Consider the following 24200-nt stretch of genomic DNA (forward strand, 5'->3'; position numbering starts at 1 on the left):
CCGGGACACCAAACATAATATCTTACATTTGCGATTTTTTAGATTGGCCTCTGAACTCGGTGCCTTGCACGCGTCTAAGTCCGACTCAGAGAGTTCCGACCCGGGATAGAACAACCGACTCGGCGATTCGCTTCAGTAACTAAAATCGGATGCGTTTGTGATTTCAAGGAAGTTGTCGGACCGTATCGCAATTGGATTTCCCTAGATTGCGGCTCCGCCGCCGAGCACAACAAAAGGGTTTAACGAGGGTTTTCTTGGCCGAGAAGTTTGCCAGGGTCGCCGCCCCTGTTATAATGATTCCTCGCGGAATCTATCAATAAACGGCTCAATCCGTCGCAAGAACCCCCGAGAAGAAGGAAAGCGTTGATCTTGGTTTCTGGGGCCGTGGATCCCTGGTGACCCAATGTTGAAGGCGCTCTCTTCTTCCTGCTTTCAAGGCCGATTGAGGCTTTCGGCCAGATTTCCGTCGGCCGCTGTCAATGTCGGCGAAGGGAGGTCGCCGCTGCTTCGTGTGCTGGGGTCCTTGACGAGCCGACGCGGTGGAAGCTCGGTTTTTTGGAGAAAGGCGTTCTTTTGCTCGGAACCTGACGATGGTTCGGAGCCGGCCGCAGAGGTGAAGGCCGAGGAGGAATCTGAGGCCACTGCCAACGTCGCTGCTGAAGGTGGTGGCGCAGAGGAGGCTGATTCCAAAGCATCATCGGCCATTGTTTCAATGAATCCACGGCCCGAGGACTACTTGTCGGTCAGTGTTTTTCCAATAAATAGAAGCAAATTCTTGCAATTCTTTTGGCAATAGTTTGGTGCCTGGTATTGTTTTCTTATATCTTACCGTCGTTTCACACGGACTGCCACACTTGTTGATTTTTTTCCCTCTGAGATATTTTATCCTATGATATGGATATGGGTGAATTGCGCTAGGTTTTATTCTTAGAGTATGTTCTCCATACACTGGCAATCCTCGGAACCTTTAACAAGTTCTATAGGGTTGTAGTTGTATTAACGCACCGACAGGATTTGTAGTCCGGATTCAAACTATGTCAAGAAATCTATTGAAAAGCAGCCCATTGCATGAACTGAGTGTGCAAACAAATTAACAAAGTAGATAATTATAATTACATGGTTCTTTTTACATGTGGAGAAGAATAAATAAAGGAAGTTCTTTCTTTGCTGTAGTTATCCTTTTTTGGAAAATTTCTTCACCACAAGATGTTTCTTTGGAAGCAATAAGAAGAATACTAAAGGATCACTAATGGGAGAGGAAGAATTTGCTAAGGTGCTACCAAGGCATCTTCATATTGTTCCATCGTCAGTATTGTTCTGCCATCATCACCGCCATGGCCAGTATTAACCGGATCATTATTATCATCCAAACTGTTGGCCACTATTACCAACATGATGGCATTTCCATTAGTGCAACCACCACATCTTCAGTAAGAGAACTAAAGACACCACCCTTATACCTATTATCTTATAGTTATTATCTTATAGGTTTTCAAATTCTTGAATCTTGATGGTAAATAAAGACAAAAAAAGAATTAATTCTCATTTTGTGCCATTTTTGACATTTGAATTTTCATATTCATACTCAAGACCCAATCAACTTATACAAGGCTGAACTTGATCTAGACTGTTGTAGTGCTTATGTACTGTATGAATGGGTGTGCAAAATCTGCTACCAGCATGTGTCACCAAAATGATGACTTTCATGGTCATATAAAGATGAAACCGACCTAGACTGGACAAGTTTCATCTAAGCCAAAAACAATAGGTTAAAACTAACCTTGACTACTGTATCAGCCTTTTTTGTTAACCTAACGCAAGGGGGTATCTACTGAAATGAACCTGTGCATAATGCTGACTAGGTCAATCATGTCTTTGTTGAGCTGCATGTGTCTTGTTGAAAAAAGAAATGCTTTTGTGTTTGGGATGTTTTTTGATCAATTTGTTCGTGTTTCTTCAACTTATACTCACAGAAACAAGCAGTTGTCTAGAAGTTATAATGACAATTAAGTATGCCATGGTTTTGTTATCGTCCTTGATTGTTATTGTTTGATTTGTTTAACATGTGTGTATTCCTATGTTGATTTATTGATTGTGCCCTATACTGAAACTGAGTTCCTGGCATTTATGTGTGGATCACAATTTATACCTGTATCTGCTCATTTTCAGAATTCATCATCTTATTTACTAATTGTACTGGTGTATGCCTAGATGGCTAGACTAACAAATTTTCTCATTGATGATATTGTGAAGCAGGTTATAGCATTACCACTGCCACACAGACCATTGTTTCCTGGGTTTTATATGCCAATCTACGTGAAGGTGCAGCAGTTTCTCATCAGATAACCATAAGATTCCCAGGACTAATAATTTAGCTTCCTTGTCTATATAGTCTGGTTTGTTATGAATAATTTATGATACATTTGCAGTTAAGAAAATTATTTTTTAGCAGTTCCATGATTCCATCTCTTGATATCAGTGGTTATTGCTTATCTTTAATGTGTATATTTTTTGGATTAGATTAATTGATCTGTTATTTAAATAAATTGGTTGTTTTTGGCTGCTTGGTTTCCAGCCTGCCATAATTTTTTTTCTCTATCAGTAAATTTGGTTTGTATTGCTTTGATATGATATATGTAATTGTAAATATGGGCATGTATCACATATAATTTACCTTAGACTATTTCAAATTGTGATGAAGAAAACAAAAAAATGAAACAACTGAAAGCAGATATGCTTCTATGATAAGGTTTTCAACTGTGGACTCCCTATGCAAGTTGTACACTTGCATGATAACTGTTTTTTTAATCTTCAGTAATTATTGTTAATTTGTTTACATTTTTACTTCCTGCTCTGTGAGTCAGGGGCTCATAAGTTGCCACTCATTAAGATATTAATCTTCCAACATTAGTATTCCTATACCTAATAATAAATTAATAAGGTTGATACTTGAACAATGCGTACCTTGGAACTAGTGTCAAATTTATACCAAAAATAATTCATTTTTGTTAAAAAGTTGAGCCTCGTCTTTTCCCTTTTCTGATGGAACAAGGCATTGCTATATTTGCTAATATAAAAAATTTACTAATGGGAAATGGTGTTCTGCTGAGTGCCTTCTTGTCACGGACAAACTTCTAAACAAGATGTTCGATGTAATGCTTATGTGTGTCCGTGTCTTTTGGCATGTTCATGCCTTGTGCAGCATGTAAAGGGGCGGCCGAAGGCTTAATAGTCCCATTTAATTGGGTTGGTGGCCTCTTTAGGCTTGTAAATAAAGGTTGTGTCATGTGGACACGCGCGAGAGCTTTTCGGTCTGTAATGGACCATTTTACCCTTTGTTGTGTCACTGTTCAGAGCTTGTAAAGTCTGTTTGTAATTTGCTTTGTCTATGAAGTGTTTTTCGGACATGTTTGCTTGTGGATCCCGTTTGAGGCGTTCTCTTTAACCCGTTCTCTCTTTTGTTGGTCCTAAGGGACAATGGGAGGTTTCGGGGAGGCTGACCTTTGCGGACGGACGCGCAAGGGTGCCGCACGACTTAGGCAAAACCAGCTAAGTCCGTGTCATATGGTATCAGAGCGGGACAAGCACTCATAGAAACACTTGACATGCAAACGTGGGGGACCTAGCGGGGCTGCGTTGAGGGCAGTCAGCAACGCGCGACCGTTTGAGGGAAAACGGGCATGGAGATGTAGGGAAAAGAGTCGCTCAGAGGAGCGGGCATCTAACATTGGCATTCAGAGGAATGGCCAACCCTTCGCGCAAGAGGCACCACGAGAACAGGCAAGCTTGGAAGAATGCGGAGCGCACAAAGGTTGGGATGGCTGAGTTTGAGCTACGGCTCAACGTTGACAACTTTACTTGATGGTGCTCAAGGCAAGCGAGGCGCTTGGCAAAAGGACGAGACCATGCAAAGTGGAATGAGTTGCTCAGCGACCGAAAGAGTTGTGCAAAGCTCACAGAGGTGAGGGGAATTGCTAACTCGAAGAATTCGGTACTCATGCATGGGCTTGTATGCGGACGATGGATTGTTCGTGGCCATCCCAAGGCAGTCGAGACTCGGCGCTATGGAGCATTGAAACTTTCTCTTCAGCATGCGAAGGATACGTCCGGAGGAGGCTGAAGTGTGCAACGAGTTCAGCATGTTGCTAGGCCTTGAGGGGTGCAGCGGTGGCTGTATTGACGTGGAGGCGCAATCTAGCAAGTGCGTTTGCAAGAGGCAGAACAATGCACAGTTTGTTCAGCAGATCGGAGTAGTCCAAGGGGATGGTGGTCTCCGAAACGAAGAGAGATGTTGCTCCAACGGGACAGTTATCCAGGAGGGATAAGTCTCGGCTCTCCAGAGGGAGAATCATGTGAGACGGACTTCACATGTTGAGGAGGAGTACCTCACAAAACAACAACTCCACGAAGCTCAATGGACCGAGCAAGCAGCGAGGAGTTGTCACATGATCTCGCTCGAGAGAATGCATGGGTGGATGCATTGCGAGATCAAGTGGGGGAGCGACCTGAAGCAACTTAAATGAAGGCACACTTAGAGTCGATGTGGAGATCGGACTCAAGGGAGGGCTGACCCGTGGAATGGTGGGCGTGAGGGCCACCAACAACTCAATGCAAAAAACGAGGAGCGGAGCAACTTGGGGGTAACTTGGCGAAGTACTCAAGCCGCTTGAAGGGAGCCAACATAGAAGTTGGAACATGGAGCAGAGGCATAGTGCTTTCCTTAGACAGAGGTCAAGGACATGAACTCTTGCAGAGGCAAGAGTAAGATCATGTTGTTCCATGGGTCCTTCATTCTGACGGAGCAGACTCATCTTGCATGGTGCCAAAGACGAAGGGAGCTTCGGGGCACATGCACCTTATCTCGGAGGAGCATTTGATGGAGGAACTAAGGCGACTCAATTTGCGGAGGCGAAGTTGAGTTCAAAAGGCCCTAGCACGGGGCAAGAGGACGCAGAGGCAGGTACTCTTGAAGAATATGCCACAGTGTTGCCATTCGAGTTGCCGTGAAGGAAGCAGTGCGCAACGGAGATTGTGCTGGTAGGGGCAGAGGCACAGGATCCAGGCAATGGTGCACAAATTACAGCGAAGTCGATGGACTTCGGGAGCTACTAGGCGACGGACTGTCCTAGAGCGGTGCTTCATCTAGGTGTGACCCAAGAGTGGGTGGATGAAGGTCGATTGCCAAAGGAGCGAACAAAATCGAAGGTGGAGGAGAACCTGCGATGTATTGGCAGAGGCCATACATGGAGGGTTCACAATTCGAGTTTATTCCACAAGGATCAGAATGCAATGGAGATGTCACCAGGAGGCGATATGGTGCAGCGGATCGTGGTGGAACAGTTCGTGGCAATGCGACACACACGACATAGTCCCGTGAGGGATGAGATCATATGGAGGTATGATCGGGAGCTACTGGGAGCTCCGCTTTGGTGAACAACACGACGGCAAGAAGGGCTATGGATTCAAGGAGTGAAGGCCATGGTACCGCAGAGGCGGGTCTTCCGTGCGTGCATCGAATTTTGCATCGGATGAAAACCTTGGTCATCAGCATATGGGGGCTGGGTTCCACCAAGGGAAAAGTTTGAATGCAAGTACCAGTGAGTTCCATGGGAGGAACTTGATCATGCAGAGGTATGATCGAAGCAGCTGGAGAGTTGGACTGCTCCAGAGCTAATATTCACTTAAGGGAGCCCGACAAGTCAGAGGACAAGGTCGAGTAAGCGAATGTTGCTACCAAGGAAGCTAAGGAGAACAGAATTGGTGCAAACTCTACAACGTGATGGCAGAGGCCATGCATGGGAGTTGCAGTCTGTCTTTCCATCGACCAAACAGACTGCTTGGAGAACACAGAGGTGTTGAAGCAGGGGGTCGAAAGGGGCGAGGAAGCGACGACGAGTCCAGAGGGACTTAGCTACCCAAAATCAAGCAATCAGTTAGAATGGAGGTGGACTCGGAGGAGTGTCACGGAGGCATATCTACTGATTGTGAAGAAAAGGGATGGAGATGCGAGGCGATGGATAGTAGTGCCATGGGCATGGCAGCGCCATGGTACCGCAGAGGCGGGACTTCCGTGAAAGTCATTGATCCCTTGCTCTCATGGAGGGAGAGCGCTTGGTCGTGAAAGGGGCCGAGGAGGTGGAGAATGCAGAGGCAATCTTCAAGTACCGAGACAAGGCTGAAGGGCAGAGGCCGAAGAACTTCGTAAGACCGGTGTCAACAAGTTTCTCATCAAGATAGCTGTAAGTGAAGGACTTCGGGTCATGCAAGAGTGCACGACCAAGGAACGAAGCAAGCAGTACGCGGTGCTGTACCTTTGCTACTCAGTGGAGTAGGCGGCAGGGTTGATGGAGAAGACGGTACAATCCCAGAGGCGACCTCATCTATCGGAGAATTACTCCAAGTTGGGGTGAAAACTTCCTGCATTCCAGAAGTTCAATGGCATTGAGAAGGTGAATCACAGTAGCTAACTCAACGCAAGGAGTGCAAACACTTCAAGTGCTTCAGAAGTGTGAGCAAAGAGCAGGCGAAGGCCAGTAACCAGCTCGATGCATGAAGTACAACCTCGAGGAGGCGGGCGAAGTCAAGTAACCTTTGCCTTCTCAACTCTTAAGAGAATGGGCGAAACCGAGTACCCCAGTTCTCTTATTTATCCAGCAGAGGAGCTCTGCACAAGTTCAAAGACCCTTCGAAGATAATGGAAGACAATAGTTGTCAAATCCTCACCAACGGTGATCAGTGCTACTGAGAGTAGATTGTCCGCTTCATTTCCCAACGAAATGCCAATCGAAAGCGGAAGTGATGCGAACCTACTTGGATGCGACAACTAACTGAAAGAAGAGTCAATGAGCAGATTTTGTGGAGGAAGGACCCAAAACTTCAGAAGTTTGCGAGATGATGCTCGTTAAAGCTCCAACAAGCATCCACCCAGTTCGAGCAGCATGTGGAAATTTTGAGAAACTGGCATAGTAAGAATGGTCTTTTCCTTCATTTGGTGGATCCGCAGGAATCAATAAGGATCAACACAACTCAGCCAACCCCACACCAGAGTCAGAGTCATTGGCGAGTTGAAGCAGCATGGCGGATCAAAGGTTCGACTACTCAGAAACAACAGCGGAGAGCAGCTGGGAGCCAGGAGGCGCATTGCAGCTGGAGCAGAAGATTGAAGACTCAGCAAAGGCGAAGAGTTGCAGTGTTCACAAAGGCTTCGACGAGGACGTCGAAGGGATAAGTGGGGGAGAATGTCACGGACAAACTTCTAAACAAGATGTTCGATGTAATGCTTATGTGTGTCCGTGTCTTTTGGCATGTTCATGCCTTGTGCAGCATGTAAAGGGGCGGCCGAAGGCTTAATAGTCCCATTTTAATTGGGTTGGTGGCCTCTTTAGGCTTGTAAATAAAGGTTGTGTCATGTGGACACGCGCGAGAGCTTTTCGGTCTGTAATGGACCATTTTACCCTTTGTTGTGTCACTGTTCAGAGCTTGTAAAGTCTGTTTGTAATTTGCTTTGTCTATGAAGTGTTTTTCGGACATGTTTGCTTGTGGATCCCGTTTGAGGCGTTCTCTTTAACCCGTTCTCTCTTTTGTTGGTCCTAAGGGACAATGGGAGGCTTCGGGGAGGCTGACCTTTGCGGACGGACGCGCAAGGGTGCCGCACGACTTAGGCAAAACCAGCTAAGTCCGTGTCATTCTGGCATGGAAAATGCTATCAGTGTGTCACGTCATAGCTAATACTGCTTTTGAAATGAGAACAATTGCTGGTCATAAGGTCAAGGGAACATTGGAATGATGTCAGTCATCAAGTATTCAAGTCAACATGTATTTTCTCTCTGCCATTGCATGTTGTGGCAAGTGGGGCTGAAATATAGCCAGATTATATTTTGCCAACTTTGTCTTTATTATTAAATTAGGAATGACTTTGGTTATATAAATGCTTATCCATCACATATCCATAACTTTATCTGAATTTGATTATCCAATTTTTTAAAATTGTGCTTATGGATATTTGTACTTTTGAATCAGGGTCAAAATATGTCAAAAAACTAACTATATACCGAAGTGTTAAAGCCACCTATATTAACCTCGACAACCTCAACTCTGATTTTATTGAAGTTGTCCGATGCCTAGATGCTTGAATCTGCTGTCGTCTTATCTTAGCTAGTAGATGATAGCTCATGTATTTAAGATGCTCATGGATCTTTTTCTAAGTTTCTTTGCAGGATCCCAAATTGTTAGCGGCTTTAGTGGAAAATCGTAAAAGATCAGTGGCATATGCTGGTGCTTTTCTTCTTAAGGATGAACCAGAAATTGATGTGAATGTTGCATCAGGAGAAACAGACAAAAGTGTTTATGATCTTAAGGGAAAGGAACTATTTAAGCGTCTGCATGAAGTTGGGACCCTTGCCCAGGTATATATGTTTAGAACACGTATATATGGCTATGCGGTGGAATAATTTGTATGCCATCTGCTAATGTTCTTGCTGTCTGGCGCTTGTTTTCACAGATAACTAGCATACAAGGGGATCAAGTAGTGCTCATAGGTCACCGGCGATTGCGGATCACGGAGATGGTGAGTTCCTTTTGTAAAATTGACAGGCTTGGGGTGCTCAGTTTTATGACTTTTTATAAAAAAAACACATTATGCAGGTTGATGAGGATCCACTTACGGTAAAAGTTGATCATCTAAAGGTACATCAATTAGCTTCTTATTTGTTTTTTAATCTTGGATGGAACTTGATAGTGATATTTGTTGCTCTCCTGATGACATTTTCATATTGTAGTAACGGCATCTAGTGTTCATTTATTAGTTCTAGCTTACTTTCACATTACTTCATTTCTCAATTTAGCTGGACTTTTTTTTTTCACAAATCTTAACCTCTTACATTCAGAATCATTTGATCACACTTTTCAGTTGGCATTTTAGAGATTTTACACTTATTACGGAAGGCCAAAACTGCTTAGAATTAGTAATCCTGCAAGCAAAACATAGGCGTGTATCTTATCTTTTCTTTTTACTGCAAAATCATGGCTTTCCTGCTAAAAAAAGGAAAAAAGACATTGCTTTTGCTGTTAAATGATGAAATAAGAACATTACTGTTTTAATATCAAGCAAGAAAGCCAGTGGCATTTGGTCTCTAGTTGGTTTGGTTTATAGGTATTACATAGGTTGAAAGACTCTGGCCAAGAAAAATATATGTACGTTTGAGAACATCCATTACTATTAGCAGAATGTGCCTGCTCGTTGTTATTTCTATTTCTTTGGCTAATTCATTAATCTTTTTTATTAGCTGATAATCATTGCTTGGATAAGCTAGTCATCTGATAGCATCAATGCAATTTTTATGTTTTATTAATTTTCTTGTTTGATGCTGTGGAAAGTTGAAACCTGCTATCGTTGCCTCGACTATTGTCAGAATCATACAGGAATTGTTGGTAGTAGTAAGGTTTCTGATTTACTTTGATCTTCTTTTTATCGAAGCAAGATGGGAAGTCCAACAATGTTGGTTGTTCTGATGTTTCTAAGAGAAACCATCAAAATTTGATCTTCCACGTGACATTTTTCTTCTTGATGTCATATGCTATTTCATACGTGATACAAAATTTGAGTTTCTGTTGTAAATGTGTTTCTTTCGGCAGGAGGAAGCATATAATAAGGATGATGACATTATAAAGGCAACTGCCTTTGAAGTCATATCGACATTGAGAGATGTTCTAAAAACAAGTTCCCTTTGGAGAGATCATGTCCAAACATATACACAGGCAAGGTCTATTCAATTTATTTATCTGTGTTTCAGCTTTTCTGCTGCTTTTTATTCTTATAGAAGTTTCAACTTCATGTCCAACCATTATATTCCATAACACTTTGCATTAGACAAGTTATATGAGTTTTTTTGCTTTTTAAAGAATGAAAATGTCAACAGCATAACCTGGATAGCGGGACACAAGAAATTTGTGCAATAGAGTACCATATGGTCTGTCTTCACAATCTTGCAAATTTTAGTCTGTTGCAGTAGAAAATTATGTAATCTCATGGATTATTGGATCTTGATCAGAGTTGTGTTCCACAGCTAGGCACATCTTATTGGGTGAAGGTTTATTAAAGTCTAGGTTTGCTGTACCACCTAAGTTGGTACGGTATGGGTTGTACGTACCGGTCCGACTTGCCCTCGAGACATGGCTCGCCTGAGTCTCCGTTGGCATGCCCTAGTGTACCGTATGTTGGTATACCGCTATAGACCAGTACGTGTACTGTACCGATAAATCTCCGAGATGGGTTTGGTACCCGAAATGGTGAACCCTATTTAAAGTCATTGCGTATACTGTCATTATTTTGAACATGGTCTCCTAGTTTCCCATTTGTGTTATATGATTTTAGTTGGCTTAGAAACTATGTACCGTTGATTTTTTAGCCTTGGGTGTTGTGCTTCCTACAGACTAGGATTGATGACAATACTGAATTGTAATTGATATCTTCTGTTTGTAAAAAATTCAGCATATTGGTGATTTCAATTACCCAAGGCTAGCAGATTTTGGAGCTGCTATATCTGGAGCTAACAAACTATTGTGCCAGCAAGTTCTTGAGGAGCTAAATGTATGTAGAATTTTGCTGCCAAAATTTTCTTACTGTTGTTGGATTAGTAGTACAATATTGTGATCCAAGTATGAGACTGCCTTTAGACATTGCCTTCAGACTCTTGCCAGGGCTGCCTTGTAGAATTGCTAAATGAAAACTTCTGAGGGCCCAAAACTGTCACATACTTGGATCAGTTTATGGCTTGAGTACTGTCTGCATTCATTTCTTCTGAGTTGCAATATCTTAAAACTATATTCTCACCAGGTATACAAGCGCTTGAAGCTGACACTGGAATTAGTCAAGAAAGAAATGGAGATAAGCAAAATACAGGTACAACATGTTAATCTGACTTCTGTGTTTGTAATTGAATTCTGAATTCTTGTAGAGAGAAGTATAAGTTCCATTTTAAATGCTTTTGTTCTAGGAATCAATCGCAAAAGCTATTGAAGAAAAAGTAAGTCGCGAGCAACGACGCTATTTGTTGACGGAGCAACTAAAAGCAATAAAAAAGGTAGGTTGCTACTTCCCTGATGATTCAGCAGCAGGGTGCCAACAGTTCACCCAATTGAGGCAATAATAAGTTCTGATCAAGCCAAAGATATCAAATAATTTGGCTTAGATCTTGGTTTGTGTAGTTTTTAAACTTCAGATGAGTCAAAATATTCTGTTTCTTAGATTGCTGGAGTTATTTTTTCCTGATGTACCATTGGATTGAGCTGTATCTGGTTGCTTGATTCTGGTTTGCTTTTTTCTCCCCCCATCTTTTTCTTAGGCAACACTGGTCTGCATTAATTTTTTGGTCTCTGTAATAAGTTCTTGTTTCTATTTTCCTAATCCTGAACAAAATAGGATTCTTGTTTAGAGATATCAGTAGTTTATTAAAAGCAAATAATTAGTCTCCTGTAGATGATAATGTCCTTCTGGTGTAGAACTATTTGGGTACATCTCTAAGTTCCTCAATATGTACCTTCTGCTATTTTGATTGCTATTATTCTTGAAAGTTGTATGTTTCATCTGAAATAGTTAGGTACTTCAGTGGTGAGGGCATTTGTCTGATACTGTGATTATCTCCCTTGTCAAAGTGAGGCTTGTGAGCATGTTAGAGATAAAATGGTTGTTGTTTCTGTGGTTGAATGTGTAATGATATATCTTCATCTGAAATTAATGATGTATTAAAAAACTTGGCCTTTATAGGAGCTTGGCATGGAGAAAGATGATAAAACAGCACTGACTGGTTAGTTCAGAATATACAACATTGTGTTGTACTTGAATAGATGTTTCAACTTTGACTAGATTTCATTTACTGTCAAGTACTTTATTGAACCATAGCTTTTTTCTTATTTATCTGCAGCAAAGTTCAGGGAAAGGCTTGAACCAAATAAAGATAGATGCCCTCCCGATGTTTTGCAAGTTATAGAAGAAGAGCTCACAAAATTGCAGATGTTGGAGCCTGTTTCTAGCGAGTTTAATGTAACTCGTAATTACCTTGATTGGCTGACATCACTTCCTTGGGGAAATTACAGGTTTCACTACAAAGCATTAATATTTCAGACAAATCCTATATCCATGCCACATCTTATACATACATTCCTTGTATTGGTTGTACTTCAGCTCTTTCTTGTGCATAGACATAGCATGTTTTATGTGCTATTTTGAAAGATTTATTTTTTTGTGAAATGGGAGCATACTGATACATTTCTTTGGGAACGAACCATTCTGTTATAGTTGGCATGACAATCCTTGCTATACTTGGTTGTTTTCTTAGCCATTTTCTTGTTATCTATGTGTTTGGTCAACTTTCTTCTTGTTTCACTTGGACAATTTTTAATGAACAATGCTAATTCATACTTATTTGTTGTCATTGTCACTCATTTAAGTTGATCATAGTCCCTGCCTACTTTTCTTTTTCTTGTGTTGCATCATGTTGCTAGTATCAGTCGATTCATCCCAGTCTGATTCATAGGAACCAGTTTCCAGTTATTTAATGAAGTAAATAGATTAAGCAGTTTTTGCCGGTCTCAATTGATATCCAAATGCCGGTTGAAACTTGAAACTTTTTGAATTTTTTTATCTTCCAAGATTTTAGGACTTTTCCTGAATTTGAGATGCCACAACTGGGGCTGCGGTGGCATGATTAGAGCTTGTGTTTGAAGGCACTATGAGAAGAGGAAGAATAATTAACCTAATAATTTATTTCATTTAAATGTTTTCCTTTTTCTTATTTTCATATCCAATATTAATTGATTAGAGCTTGACACCAGAAAACTTGACTGGTCCAACTGTGATCAGTACAAGGTGTGGTATTTAGAAACGATCCTTGGGCCCTGATGCTTTTTGCAAGGAACTAAATCTTGCTACCAACCTTATATTGGCCCCCTCTCAAACCAGTATGGTATCTTGGTACCGTATACTATGGTGTACTGTGTATCATTATGTGGTTGGACCATTATGGTAAGATCAGTAGGATTAGTACCACATCAATTTTGTTGGCTTCTCCAAAGGCTTTGATGTTTCTGCTTTTTCAGTGGTATACTTATTTGAACTTGCCTTGCCTCCGATGTCACAAATTCATCTAGTCATTTGAACTTATTCAATCACTCTACGAACCCTCATGCTTCTTTTTTAATTGTGCTCCCCCTGGCACATTGTTGGGATGAGAATATTCGACGTAATTGATGTCTTATTCCCAAATCATGATGTAGAATTCTCATTGACTGAAAAAGATATGCAGTAATCAATTAATTTATATGATTATATTTATACATGTGTTTCTTTTTTGTTTGCAGGTACTTCAATTTATGCTATGTTCTATAGCTCTTTGCAATTGATCAGTGTGTCAATTCAGTGAACTGAAAGCATTTAACTGTAGAACTTAGCACTTTGATTTCTCTTAATTTCTGTTTTGAATTTCTTTTATTTTGGTATATAATTTTGAAGATGTTTATATGTAACTCTATCTTGCTTAATACTTGCAGTACTGAAAACTTTGATGTCCATCGAGCTCAAAAGATCTTGGATGAAGACCATTATGGTTTATCAGATGTCAAGGAGAGGATCTTGGAATTCATAGCTGTTGGAAAATTGAGAGGGGCCTCACAAGGTTAAACCTTTTTTTTTCCTTGAATAAAGTAGTATTTACTTATCATGCCAGTTTATCTTTGGTTCTTGTTTTCCTTGTACCTTATCATGACATTTTGGGTAAGAAGAAATGCAATTTTTTCCAATAATAAGATTTAGTTTGTGTGGCAGAGCTTTGATTGCTTTTTTTCTCTCTGGATTCAGATTGGTTATATTTTTTGTCTTTCTTTTTTTTTTATAAATATCATGTTAGACTCATATGTGGTTGATGGCAGTGCATTTCACACTTCCTAAAAATCTATAGCATGTCTATCTTCACCTCCATGTCTTCTGTTTTTTGGTTTATCTCTTCATTCTTAATGAAAACATCCATGTTATATAATGTTCATGAGCATGCCCCTATTTTTTCACAAAACATACTCTTTATGCTTTATTGAATTTTTGAGTAGATTTTATTTCAGAACTTTTGTTACAAGTAGTGGATTGCGAATTTACGATGGATTGCTGAAGAAATTCTTAATAATTAATTTCATCATGTTATGGCACTTCTTTTGGATCAATAATGATTTTAGCTATGAACCAAGGATTTTAATTTCGAATGATACTGCCCGTAGCGAGCTGTACGTACTGGGTGGTATTAGCCGAAAGAAGAGGGAGAAGAAAATGGAGAACCTGAAAATCCAGTGTCGCTCTCCCTCGACGATCCAGATATGTAGTCGCCCTCCCTCGTCGGACGCCGCAGATGAGATGTCGCCTCCTCCTCATCTGAGGCAACGAGGCCTCGGCATCGTCGACGACTTCTTCTCGTCCACGCGGGGAGAAGAAGCCTCGACGACGTTGCGACGAGAAGAAACCGAGCATCGTCGGGAGAAGGAAACCTCGGTTTCTTCTCCCTACGTTGGCAGAAACATGAGGCGACGTCGCCTCATCGCCCTGTTTTGCGCGGCGCGGACAGAAACACGAGGCTATGTCGCCTTGCTTTGCGTGGGGAGTAGAAACCGAGGTACGTCCCCTTATTGCCTTGTTTTACGTGGGGAGCGGTTTCTTCTCTCGATGCGGGCAGAAACACGAGGCGACGTCACCTTTTTTTTTTACTTATATATATATATATGTATATATATATATATATATATATATATGTATATATATCGAGCGGTACATCAAAACGTACCGCTCGATATACTCGTACTGTACCATACCGAGCTGAGCTTGATACTTCGGTACGATACGAAATTGCAAACCTTGCTATGAACTACTTACAACTTTGGGCTTCACCCTGGTTGTTGTAGGGAATCAATGGTTGTTTACTTTTTGGTGTCATTATAGTATGAAACAGCAATTTGTTCCTGAATTTGTTTTGTTTATAATATTATTTAAGAGATCCAACCTTTTTGAACTTCAGGAAAAATTATATGTCTCTCTGGGCCTCCTGGAGTTGGCAAAACAAGTATTGGCCGCTCAATTGCACGTGCTTTAGACCGCAAGTTCTACAGGTTTTCTGTTGGAGGCTTGGCTGATGTGGCTGAAATCAAGGTGAAAATCAACTATATCTTGAATATGAACATTGTTAGCTAATCTTAAAAATCCAACATCAAGCTTATTGGTACACCTGTATATATTTGCTTCAAATTCCCCAGGGTCATCGCCGTACATATATTGGTGCAATGCCAGGAAAGATGGTGCAATGCCTGAAAAGTGTAGGAACAGCTAATCCACTTGTTCTGATTGATGAAATTGACAAGGTATTATTCTCTCCTCAGGGTGTTTGTGTGTGTGTGTGTGGTGTTGCTGAGATGAACTTTTCTTCTAACAAATTCATGTGGTTAAATAAATGTCACAACAGTTGGGAAGGGGGCATGCTGGTGATCCAGCAAGTGCTTTACTGGAGCTTCTTGACCCTGAGCAAAATATAAATTTTCTTGATCACTACCTTGATGTTCCAATTGATTTATCCAAGGTTGGGCACTTCCGTCTGTGAACTACTTTGTATTTAACATGCTTGGGTATTGTTAAATTAAGGATTACTTCATGGAATGTATTAGTTAAAATTTTACAATGCATGTTTTTTCTGATTTCTGCTGTACTTAGGTTGATCTTTTTGGGAGTACTGTATTACAAGGTTCGCAATACCGTATCGTATCGGTATTTCGATCTGGGCTCGGTACCAGTACGGTACGGTATACCGAGCGGTATGCCCAGGTGTATTGAGTGGTACACCTGGGTGTACCGAGTACTGTAGCACTGCTACAGTGCTATAGTATCCTGCTACAGTACTACAGTACCTCGGACCGGTAACAGTCGGTCCACGTACCGAAAACCTATCGGACCGGTACGTACCGCCCGTACCGGGCGGTACGGCTCGGTACGACAGACTCTGCTGTATTATATCTAGTAATCAATGGTCCATGAAGGATAGTAGGTAGGCCTAATAAATATAGCCAACTAGCCATTGCGTGCTTAATGACTTAACCAATGCGATTCTAGTGAGTGAATGTTGCTATGAACCAAGGACTTAAATCCTGATTCAATACCACTTTTTGTAACCAGTCAGATCAGTTTGATATCAGTAGTTATTGTGGTACACCGACCTGTACCATGCGGTATAAAAAAAAAAACAATAAGAGAAACAAATTGTTGGACTGGTAGTGCCGACTGGTCCAACCAAAATTTGATTCCATGCTACGAACCATGAATGATTGTTATGTGAATAATTTTCTAAAGATATTGTATAATGTTAGTGAAAAACTGCACTAGTGAAATATTATGGTTGCTGCACTATGAATTGATAATGCAATTCTTTATATGATATCAAATGAGTAACTTCAGTCTGTTTTGTTAGTTTGTTTTGGTCCTTTTGGATACTTCGTATATGCTATGTTAGACTACATCAAATATCGTTCCAAATTGTTGCTTGATAAGGCTACCCACAGTAAAATGTGTTATGTTCAGACTCTTGCAGCCTTAAAATTCCATCTTTGCCTCCCACCACAAAAGTGTCTGTCTTTCAGCACAGCCATTCCTCCATTACACTATATGCTCACTTTGTCATTGGAATCAATTCTGGAAACTGTTTTGCAGTTATCCATCTTTTTCTTCCCTTTATCCCTCTTCCCTACATTTGTTATTCTCCTATTGTTTCTTGAATAGCATAATTTCATCAAACCTACCTGTCAAATCGTCTATGATCTACATTGCTGCTGATTCCAATTCTCTTGGTTTTGTTTTTTTTCCCTCTATTTTTGTGGATATAGAAGTATGAAGAGGAAGTGGAGATATTTTCTAGTTTAAAAGAAGGAAACAGAGATGGGATTTACCTATAGTTTTGTTTTTGAAGGAACAAGTGAAATCTATGGATGAAGATCTAAGGGATAAAGAAAGGACTTAACCAGCAGCATTTAACAAGCTTAGGGCTTCAAAATTTGATAATTTAATTTCTTTTGTTGCCTTAGTTCAAATTCTTGTTTTTTATGTTTGATTTTTAATGAGATATTCTATAATGATATTTTCTTTTACTAATTCAAGCGGGAAATGACGAGTTGCAAGTTTTTCTTGTAGGATTATAATTGATGAATCATTTAACCTTTTTTTTTTTAATCTATGTTGCTTTTCATATGCTTTGATTTTTAAAGCCTAAGTTTTGCCAGAAAAATTGGCTAAGCAAATGCTACTTAAAATTCTATGAAAACAGCCTGTTAGTTGAGATTTTCCAGAAAATTAGCTGTTCTTATGCTCTCTTATAATGTAGCACTAAAATGAGATCATGGTTTCTAATCCAAGTTCAAATTTTGGAGGTTATAGCATGGCTTATTTTATAAAGCTCTTGATGTATGGGTAACAGGAAGAATATGTACTCTTAGGAATTATGGTCATTTTTGTCCTTATGTTGATTAGAGTAGATGGATCACTTAACTTCTGTAGCTATATAGTTTGCAAGTTCCAACCGATAATTTCATGTGTTGGAAGACATTTTGCCTGTTTGGAGCTTGTCGAGTTATAATTTGCTCTGATGATTGGGTGTAAAATTGCTGACAGCTCTGAACCAATGATCACTTCTACCATTTTACATCGTGTTGCTAGTTTCCTGCTATCACTCAAAGATAATTATCAACACAGCTTTTAAATGAGGTATTTGTCTTCTGAAATAACTCAAGACAAAATCCTCAATGGACAATTTACCAGTATTTTAACCAAGTAAAAAAAAATTGTCTATTTAACTTTTTCTTAAATTATTTTGTTTACATAAAAAAATAAGGTTTGAAGAAGCTGCATCACCAGTGAGGATGCTGTCAGAGTATGTGTCTACAATTCCATGCACTAAAATAATGGCATTTGAAAATGTGGTTTAGGGTGCGTTTGAGAAATGAGAATATATTTGAAATGTGGATTGAGAGCCCAATGCAATGCTCATTTATATTATAAATTGGTGTTTGGTTAATTTTTTTCAAATCACATCCGGCCTAGATGTTGTATCGAAAATGTTCAAATGCTGATATTACTTCATGGTAGCATTAACATTTCAGCATTTGCAGGATGCAAATATAATTGTTCAAATTTCGAAAGTGCCCTAGAACTTTATCTAAAATTACAATATTGTCAAAATGATCTAGTGAGAAACCAATGTGATTTATATTTTCTATAAAATGAAATTTTATTTATTTATTTTTAAAGATTATTTGTGAATTTATTATATGATTATATATTTTTGGGCCATATGAAATTTTTTATAGGATTACATACATACATTTTTTTTATTTACTTATTAATTTAAATAAAAATATGTATTCGTTTTTAAATAAATAATAAAAATGTTAAAGGGTAAATTTACCACAAAATATTCAATAGACGTTTGAAATACAATTTTACCAAGCAACACTTACGTCAATAAATGCATATTTAAAATGCTGTTTTCATTTATTGCTTACTAAACATTCAAAGCATTCCACAATTGCACATTTATTGAAACCATTTTCTCGAACTGTACATTAAAAATTCAAATGTGTTCCCAAACGGAGCCTTAGCTTATGCAAGACAAGATTTAGGTACATGGATGATAAAACGTCATGTATCCTTTTGTTAGATCTTAGATTATACGCATTATGTCCTTGTATTCTTTTTGTCGTGTAAGTAATTGTCCAAATTGGATTGTACGTGGTATGAAACCGATGAAGAATAGGTGTGAATGCATACAAGTACCATTTTTTCTGTATAAAACATCTAAATAAATTGCTGATAGTGGAAGCTAGAGTGAACCCGAAATCTATTTTATATAGGAACTTAGGATGGGCGTCTTTTCATTATTTTTTTCTTCATTAACCAGTAGAAGATGTGATAGTCTGGAATTTACAAATTTGATTTATTGTTGTTGTTTTCCATGCTTAGATATGACAGCTGCATATTATTCATTTTTCTTATAATCTGTCCTTCGTTAATAATATGAGGGCCATGTTATTCCTTTCTTCTGATCTTTTTACTTGGTTTTTCTGAATAGCTGGTGGTGTGGTGTACTATTTTGTTCTTAACAGATTTTCTGCACTTACATTGTTTTACCTGGATGTTAATTGACACAAATTTTTTGTATGCATAGGTTCTATTTGTTTGCACAGCTAATGTAACTGAGACGATTCCAAATCCTCTCTTGGATAGAATGGAGGTTATTAGTCTTGCTGGCTATATCACTGACGAGAAGATGCATATCGCTAGAGACTATTTAGAAAAGACAATTCGTGAAGCTTGTGGCATCAAACCTGAACAAGTATGATCTGACTTTATCCCTTGGCTATGTTTTCCGTCATTCTGCTTTATTTCTTTAAATATTCTCTGCTCGTGTTTTTGTTGGGCAGTGTTTTGTCTGCTTGTTTTGACTCAGCCTCTGTTGATACTTCTTTTCTAAACCCTAACATACTATATTGTATCCATGCATCAACTCAAATTTATTTTGTACCTTGTGTATATCACATATTATATGATAAATGTTTTACATGTTTATACACATTTTATACTATTTAGGTGTTTCATCTGTCATTATATATATATATATATATATATATATATATTTATATGTATGTAATTAAATTGAAAAGAAAAAATAGGGACACCGTTTAGATTGAAAAGAAAAAAATAATTAAAGAGGAAACAGTTTAGATTGCAGAGAAACAAGAAGAATAGGGACAATCGGAACCTTTAATATTAGTGGCAAAGCTAATGTAAGTCAAAAGGGGACCATAGTTTGGCTACCTTGACTCGCCCAATGACATTGTAACATTACTATATAAACTATATAACTAAACAAATGTATATACATATGATCCTCCTCTAACATCATCTTTAAGAAAACTATATAATAACTGATCTAGTCGTTAGTGAAAACGGAACAACTAAGTAATACATTGCAAACGCAATTCATCTGATTAGGTTTATGATAATACTTCAAAGGTTCCCAAGATTTCTCATGCATGATTACTTCATTGACAAACTTGACCTTTTCTTGATTTCAATCATTTTCATAGACTAATATAATTAAACTTATTTATTGTGTGTTATATCATAAACTAGACTTTTTATCACAAGTAAATTTCTCGGCTTTGACCAATTAAGAGATAAATTGATTAAGATCCCACCGCACCTCTTTTCTTGTCTTATGTGCACTGCAATATTACAATCATCACTGCTATTGTACATTGATGTAAACAGTAAAAGGCACAAAATGATGCATAACTCCAATTAGAAGTTAAAAATGTCAAAGGTAACTGTACACAACTACTATTGTGCTGAGTGATGCATAATTAAAGTAATTCACATGGATTCCAATTTAAGACCCTTCATGGGGCTTTCTTTTATAACCATCTGTGGTTGCACACCAATAAGTCTTGATATGCTTGGAAATGGTTTCTTATTTGCTACTTTTGTTTGTTCTTTCATACTTCTAGATCTCTTTCATGTTGATCAAACAAGATCAAACAATTTAATCATTTTCGCACAGTAGGTAGAAAAATAGATAACTGATGTTTTCTTTAAGATATAAACCCGCCCAAACTTTTGAGATATTCACATGAACGTGAGTTCAACACTATGTTTGGATTACAATGCATGGTTTATACTTTATAGTTTATACATTACAAGACATTTTAAAGACACTACACAGTTATTTTTTCTTATTAAGTATTGGACAGCAGAACATAATCATAATGTCATGTGAACAGCAATTTTCACTAGATTGATGTCATGCCAGTGTTTATAGATATGAAATATTTGGGGCATTCAAGTTACATGTTTACACGTTTAACTTTAAAGTGAATTTGTTTTCCTCAACTGTTAGATTTGAGACTTTAATACCGTTGTGTCTGATATACAAGGGAATATTTCATATTTGCTAATAGGATGAAATTGGTGGAAGCATAATTCATGTAAAGTGTATGAGTCTCATAACTTTTATTTGCTATATGACAACTGGATGAATAACCTCATTCATGTACAGGTAGAAGTGACTGGCACTGCACTCCTCTCACTGATCGAGAATTACTGCCGAGAAGCTGGTGTTAGAAACCTACAAAAACATATTGAGAAGATATACCGAAAGGTACATATTTTATTTCTTTATAGCAGAAAAGAGATGTGTTGAAGTCTTTCTTGTCTAGTTCATCTTTCCTTTTTCTAGAGAGGTATTTCCTAGTCTTTCCTAATGCATATAAATTCTCTATTAGTTTTACATAAATTTTTAAAACTGACATGGAGTTTGTGATATTTGCATACATTTTACTATGAAATGTGTCCAATTGACCATATCTACATTCCAATATTGCCCACATAGAATATAGTTGAAATTATTAAATGTTACATATCAATTTTGCTGTGTTCTTTTACATATAAATTTAGAGAAAGACCTAAAAAGATTTTAATAGAAACTATAAATAAAGATTTAAATACTCTGAACTTAATTAAGCATATGCTTTTTACATATCTCAAGAGCGGCAAAAGATCCATGTAGCCAACCTCAAATAGTTGGGACTTACGACTTTGTTGTTGTTGTTGTGTTCTTTTGAAGCCTTTGAGATGTATATGCTCCTTTTTTAAGCATAACTTTGTTTTGCAATTTGCATCCTTTGTTGCATTTCTTATGTTCAGAGTTGGCTACATGACCACATAGAGATTAAGCACCTGATTGAATTGTGGTATCAACTTCTGCAACTGCTGCTGTTGCAGTTTGGGGGCCTGTAGTGACCAATGGTTTTCTTATATGAGTTTATTGGATTAATTAAACTCTAATTGTGATGTTTTACTATTTGCCAGATAGCTTTGCAACTTGTCCGCCGAGGATTGTCCAATGAACCAGAGGTTGATTCTCAAAAAATAGACCTCCAAGAGTCAAGCAGTACATCTGAAGAGGCAGTTGAAATTGTTGGAGATGGTCAAATCGGCAAAAATATAGATGCATCTGCCTCAAGTGTACAAGCAAATGAAATTGTGTCTGAAGAAACGGAACATGCAACTTCTCATGATGCTGCTGTTGAATCTTCAGAAGAGCCTGAGCAGGTAGCAACAAATCTTCTCTACTGTCTAACTATTAAAGGGATATTGCATTTTTTCGTTGAAGTTGATGGACTATGACAGACACTTATTTCCCTTATTTATTTGTGCATTTCTGTGATCATGGAAGACACCCATCTTCTTGCTGTCCATTTTTATACACGTCAGCATATGTAACATAATATCATAATACCCATCTTTCCAATGCAGGAAATGATTTCTATACACTTCAGTATATGTTACATAATATCAATGAACTAGTACAGTTTTAGCTAACTCCATGAATTAAACAAATGTATAATGTATTAAACAAATGAAGAGAGGATAGACAAACCATGTATTTGACATCATGACTTTGGGATTGGCAGGTGGCGAATAAAGGAACAAACAATGTTGGCGAAGCAGTTGGCAGTGATGTTGATAAAGTTGTCATAGATGTGTCAAACCTGGTTGATTTTGTGGGAAAACCTGTATTTCATGCTGAACGGATATATGATCAGACACCAGTAGGAGTTGTTATGGGTCTAGCATGGAATGCTTTGGGTGGCTCAACATTGTACATCGAGACCACACTAGTGGAGCAAGGAGAAGGAAAATGTGCTCTTCATCTAACAGGTCAGCTTGGAGATGTCATGAAGGAAAGTGCACAAATAGCTCATACAGTTGCCAGAGCAATATTACTGGAGAAAGAGCCAAAGAATCAGTTTTTTGCGACTTCCAAGTGCCATCTGCATGTACCTGCAGGTGCAACTCCAAAGGAGGGGCCGAGTGCTGGGTGCACCATGATCACATCAATGTTATCTCTTGCCTTGAACAAACCTGTCAAGAAGGACCTTGCTATGACTGGTGAAGTCACACTGACTGGACGAATTCTTCCGATTGGAGGGGTATGGAACTAATATTATTTATTTTTGTTAGCATTTTCCCTGTCTTATCATTCATATATGTATATATATATATATATATATAATATAGGTATATATGTATATATAATCAATTATCATAGAACTACCTAAGCCACCTCATTCATCCAACAGGAAAAGGATTTTGTTATGTCTATCACAGTGAGATATCCTTTTGATCTTTTCTTCCTGTACTTGTTCATAATACTTTAGAGAGCTTGTCCATTTATGCTCATGGCACTTTTTTAGTGGCTCTTGTTAATTTCTTTACTATGATAGTTATGTTGATATCTAACACCTATTAAGTTAGGGCTACTTTGATTTTACGAGAATGCTGTCAGGTCAAACTTCAAACCACCCTTTTATTGTGATTGTCCTCATCGAGTCAGTTGATCAAGAATGCAGTCTGGTCATACTTCAATTTTCTACCTTTTATTTTGACTATCTTCACTGATTCAGTTACTATTTCATGTTTGTCGTGAATATGAAACCCATTCCTATATGCATCCTTTGTTGTCACATAGTATTTCTGCTTCTCCCCTACTTAATATTTCGTTTAAAAATTTGTGTTATTTCCAAACTTGAACAGGTGAAAGAGAAAACAATTGCAGCAAGGAGAAGCAATGTCAAGACGATCATATTTCCTTCGGCTAACAGAAGAGATTTTGACGAGCTTGCTGATAATGTGAAAGAAGGCCTTGACGTCCGCTTTGTGGATAACTACAACCAAATATTAGAGCTGGCTTTTGAAAGCGAAGATGCAAAATAATTGGGTACAAAGGCTTTGCATTTGCATCGACATCCATCAGAATCTTTTTGACCTCAGGTTCTTGCAAAGTATCGATGTCAGTTACCAAAAGCAGTACATCTCACAGCCACAATCTATTAACATGTGCCTGATCAATGTGGCCTTTGGAGCTTTTATTTGTTGCCTCAAGGATCTTGGCACTTTGGACCTTTTTCCCATATAAAACCCCAATCCAAGGGTGGGGTGTAGATTGTAGTCAATCATACACATCCATTTTGTTGGCGTATCATTATTTTACCAAAAAAGAGGCTTATCGAACCACATGTTCTTATTTCGTAGGAAGAAATTATTCTTTGCTAATATAAGCTTATTCGAACAA

At 38.6% G+C, this 24200-nt stretch overlaps 1 protein-coding gene across 1 annotated transcript; it reads left to right on the plus strand.

Moving 5' to 3' along the window:
* The first annotated feature begins 222 nt into the window (after positions 1 to 222).
* On the plus strand, positions 223 to 24200 carry LOC135643371 (lon protease homolog, mitochondrial-like). The gene is made up of 20 exons (XM_065160220.1): positions 223 to 742; positions 2257 to 2322; positions 8217 to 8405; positions 8501 to 8566; positions 8644 to 8685; positions 9634 to 9756; positions 10490 to 10588; positions 10835 to 10900; positions 10995 to 11081; positions 11765 to 11804; positions 11922 to 12093; positions 13546 to 13670; positions 15051 to 15181; positions 15286 to 15390; positions 15492 to 15605; positions 19233 to 19400; positions 21123 to 21224; positions 21935 to 22177; positions 22540 to 23058; positions 23663 to 24200. Exons 1-20 carry the CDS (start codon positions 404 to 406, stop codon positions 23840 to 23842), a joined length of 2976 nt encoding a protein of 991 aa, XP_065016292.1. The 5' UTR covers positions 223 to 403; the 3' UTR covers positions 23843 to 24200.

This window comes from Musa acuminata, chromosome BXJ3-7 (assembly GCF_036884655.1).
Source record: "Musa acuminata AAA Group cultivar baxijiao chromosome BXJ3-7, Cavendish_Baxijiao_AAA, whole genome shotgun sequence".
Classification (NCBI taxonomy): Eukaryota; Viridiplantae; Streptophyta; class Magnoliopsida; order Zingiberales; family Musaceae; genus Musa; species Musa acuminata.

What these genes read in the sequence shown, in the direction of transcription:
- LOC135643371 (XM_065160220.1), top strand. Translation starts at nt 404, where the DNA reads ATGTTGAAGGCGCTCTCTTCTTCCTGCTTTCAAGGCCGATTGAGGCTT. An exon ending in ATGTCCAAACATATACACAG is followed by an intron (nt 9,757 to 10,489) that starts GCAAGGTCTATT and finishes TAAAAAATTCAG; the next exon opens with CATATTGGTGATTTCAATTA. An exon ending in CTGATGTGGCTGAAATCAAG is followed by an intron (nt 15,182 to 15,285) that starts GTGAAAATCAAC and finishes CAAATTCCCCAG; the next exon opens with GGTCATCGCCGTACATATAT.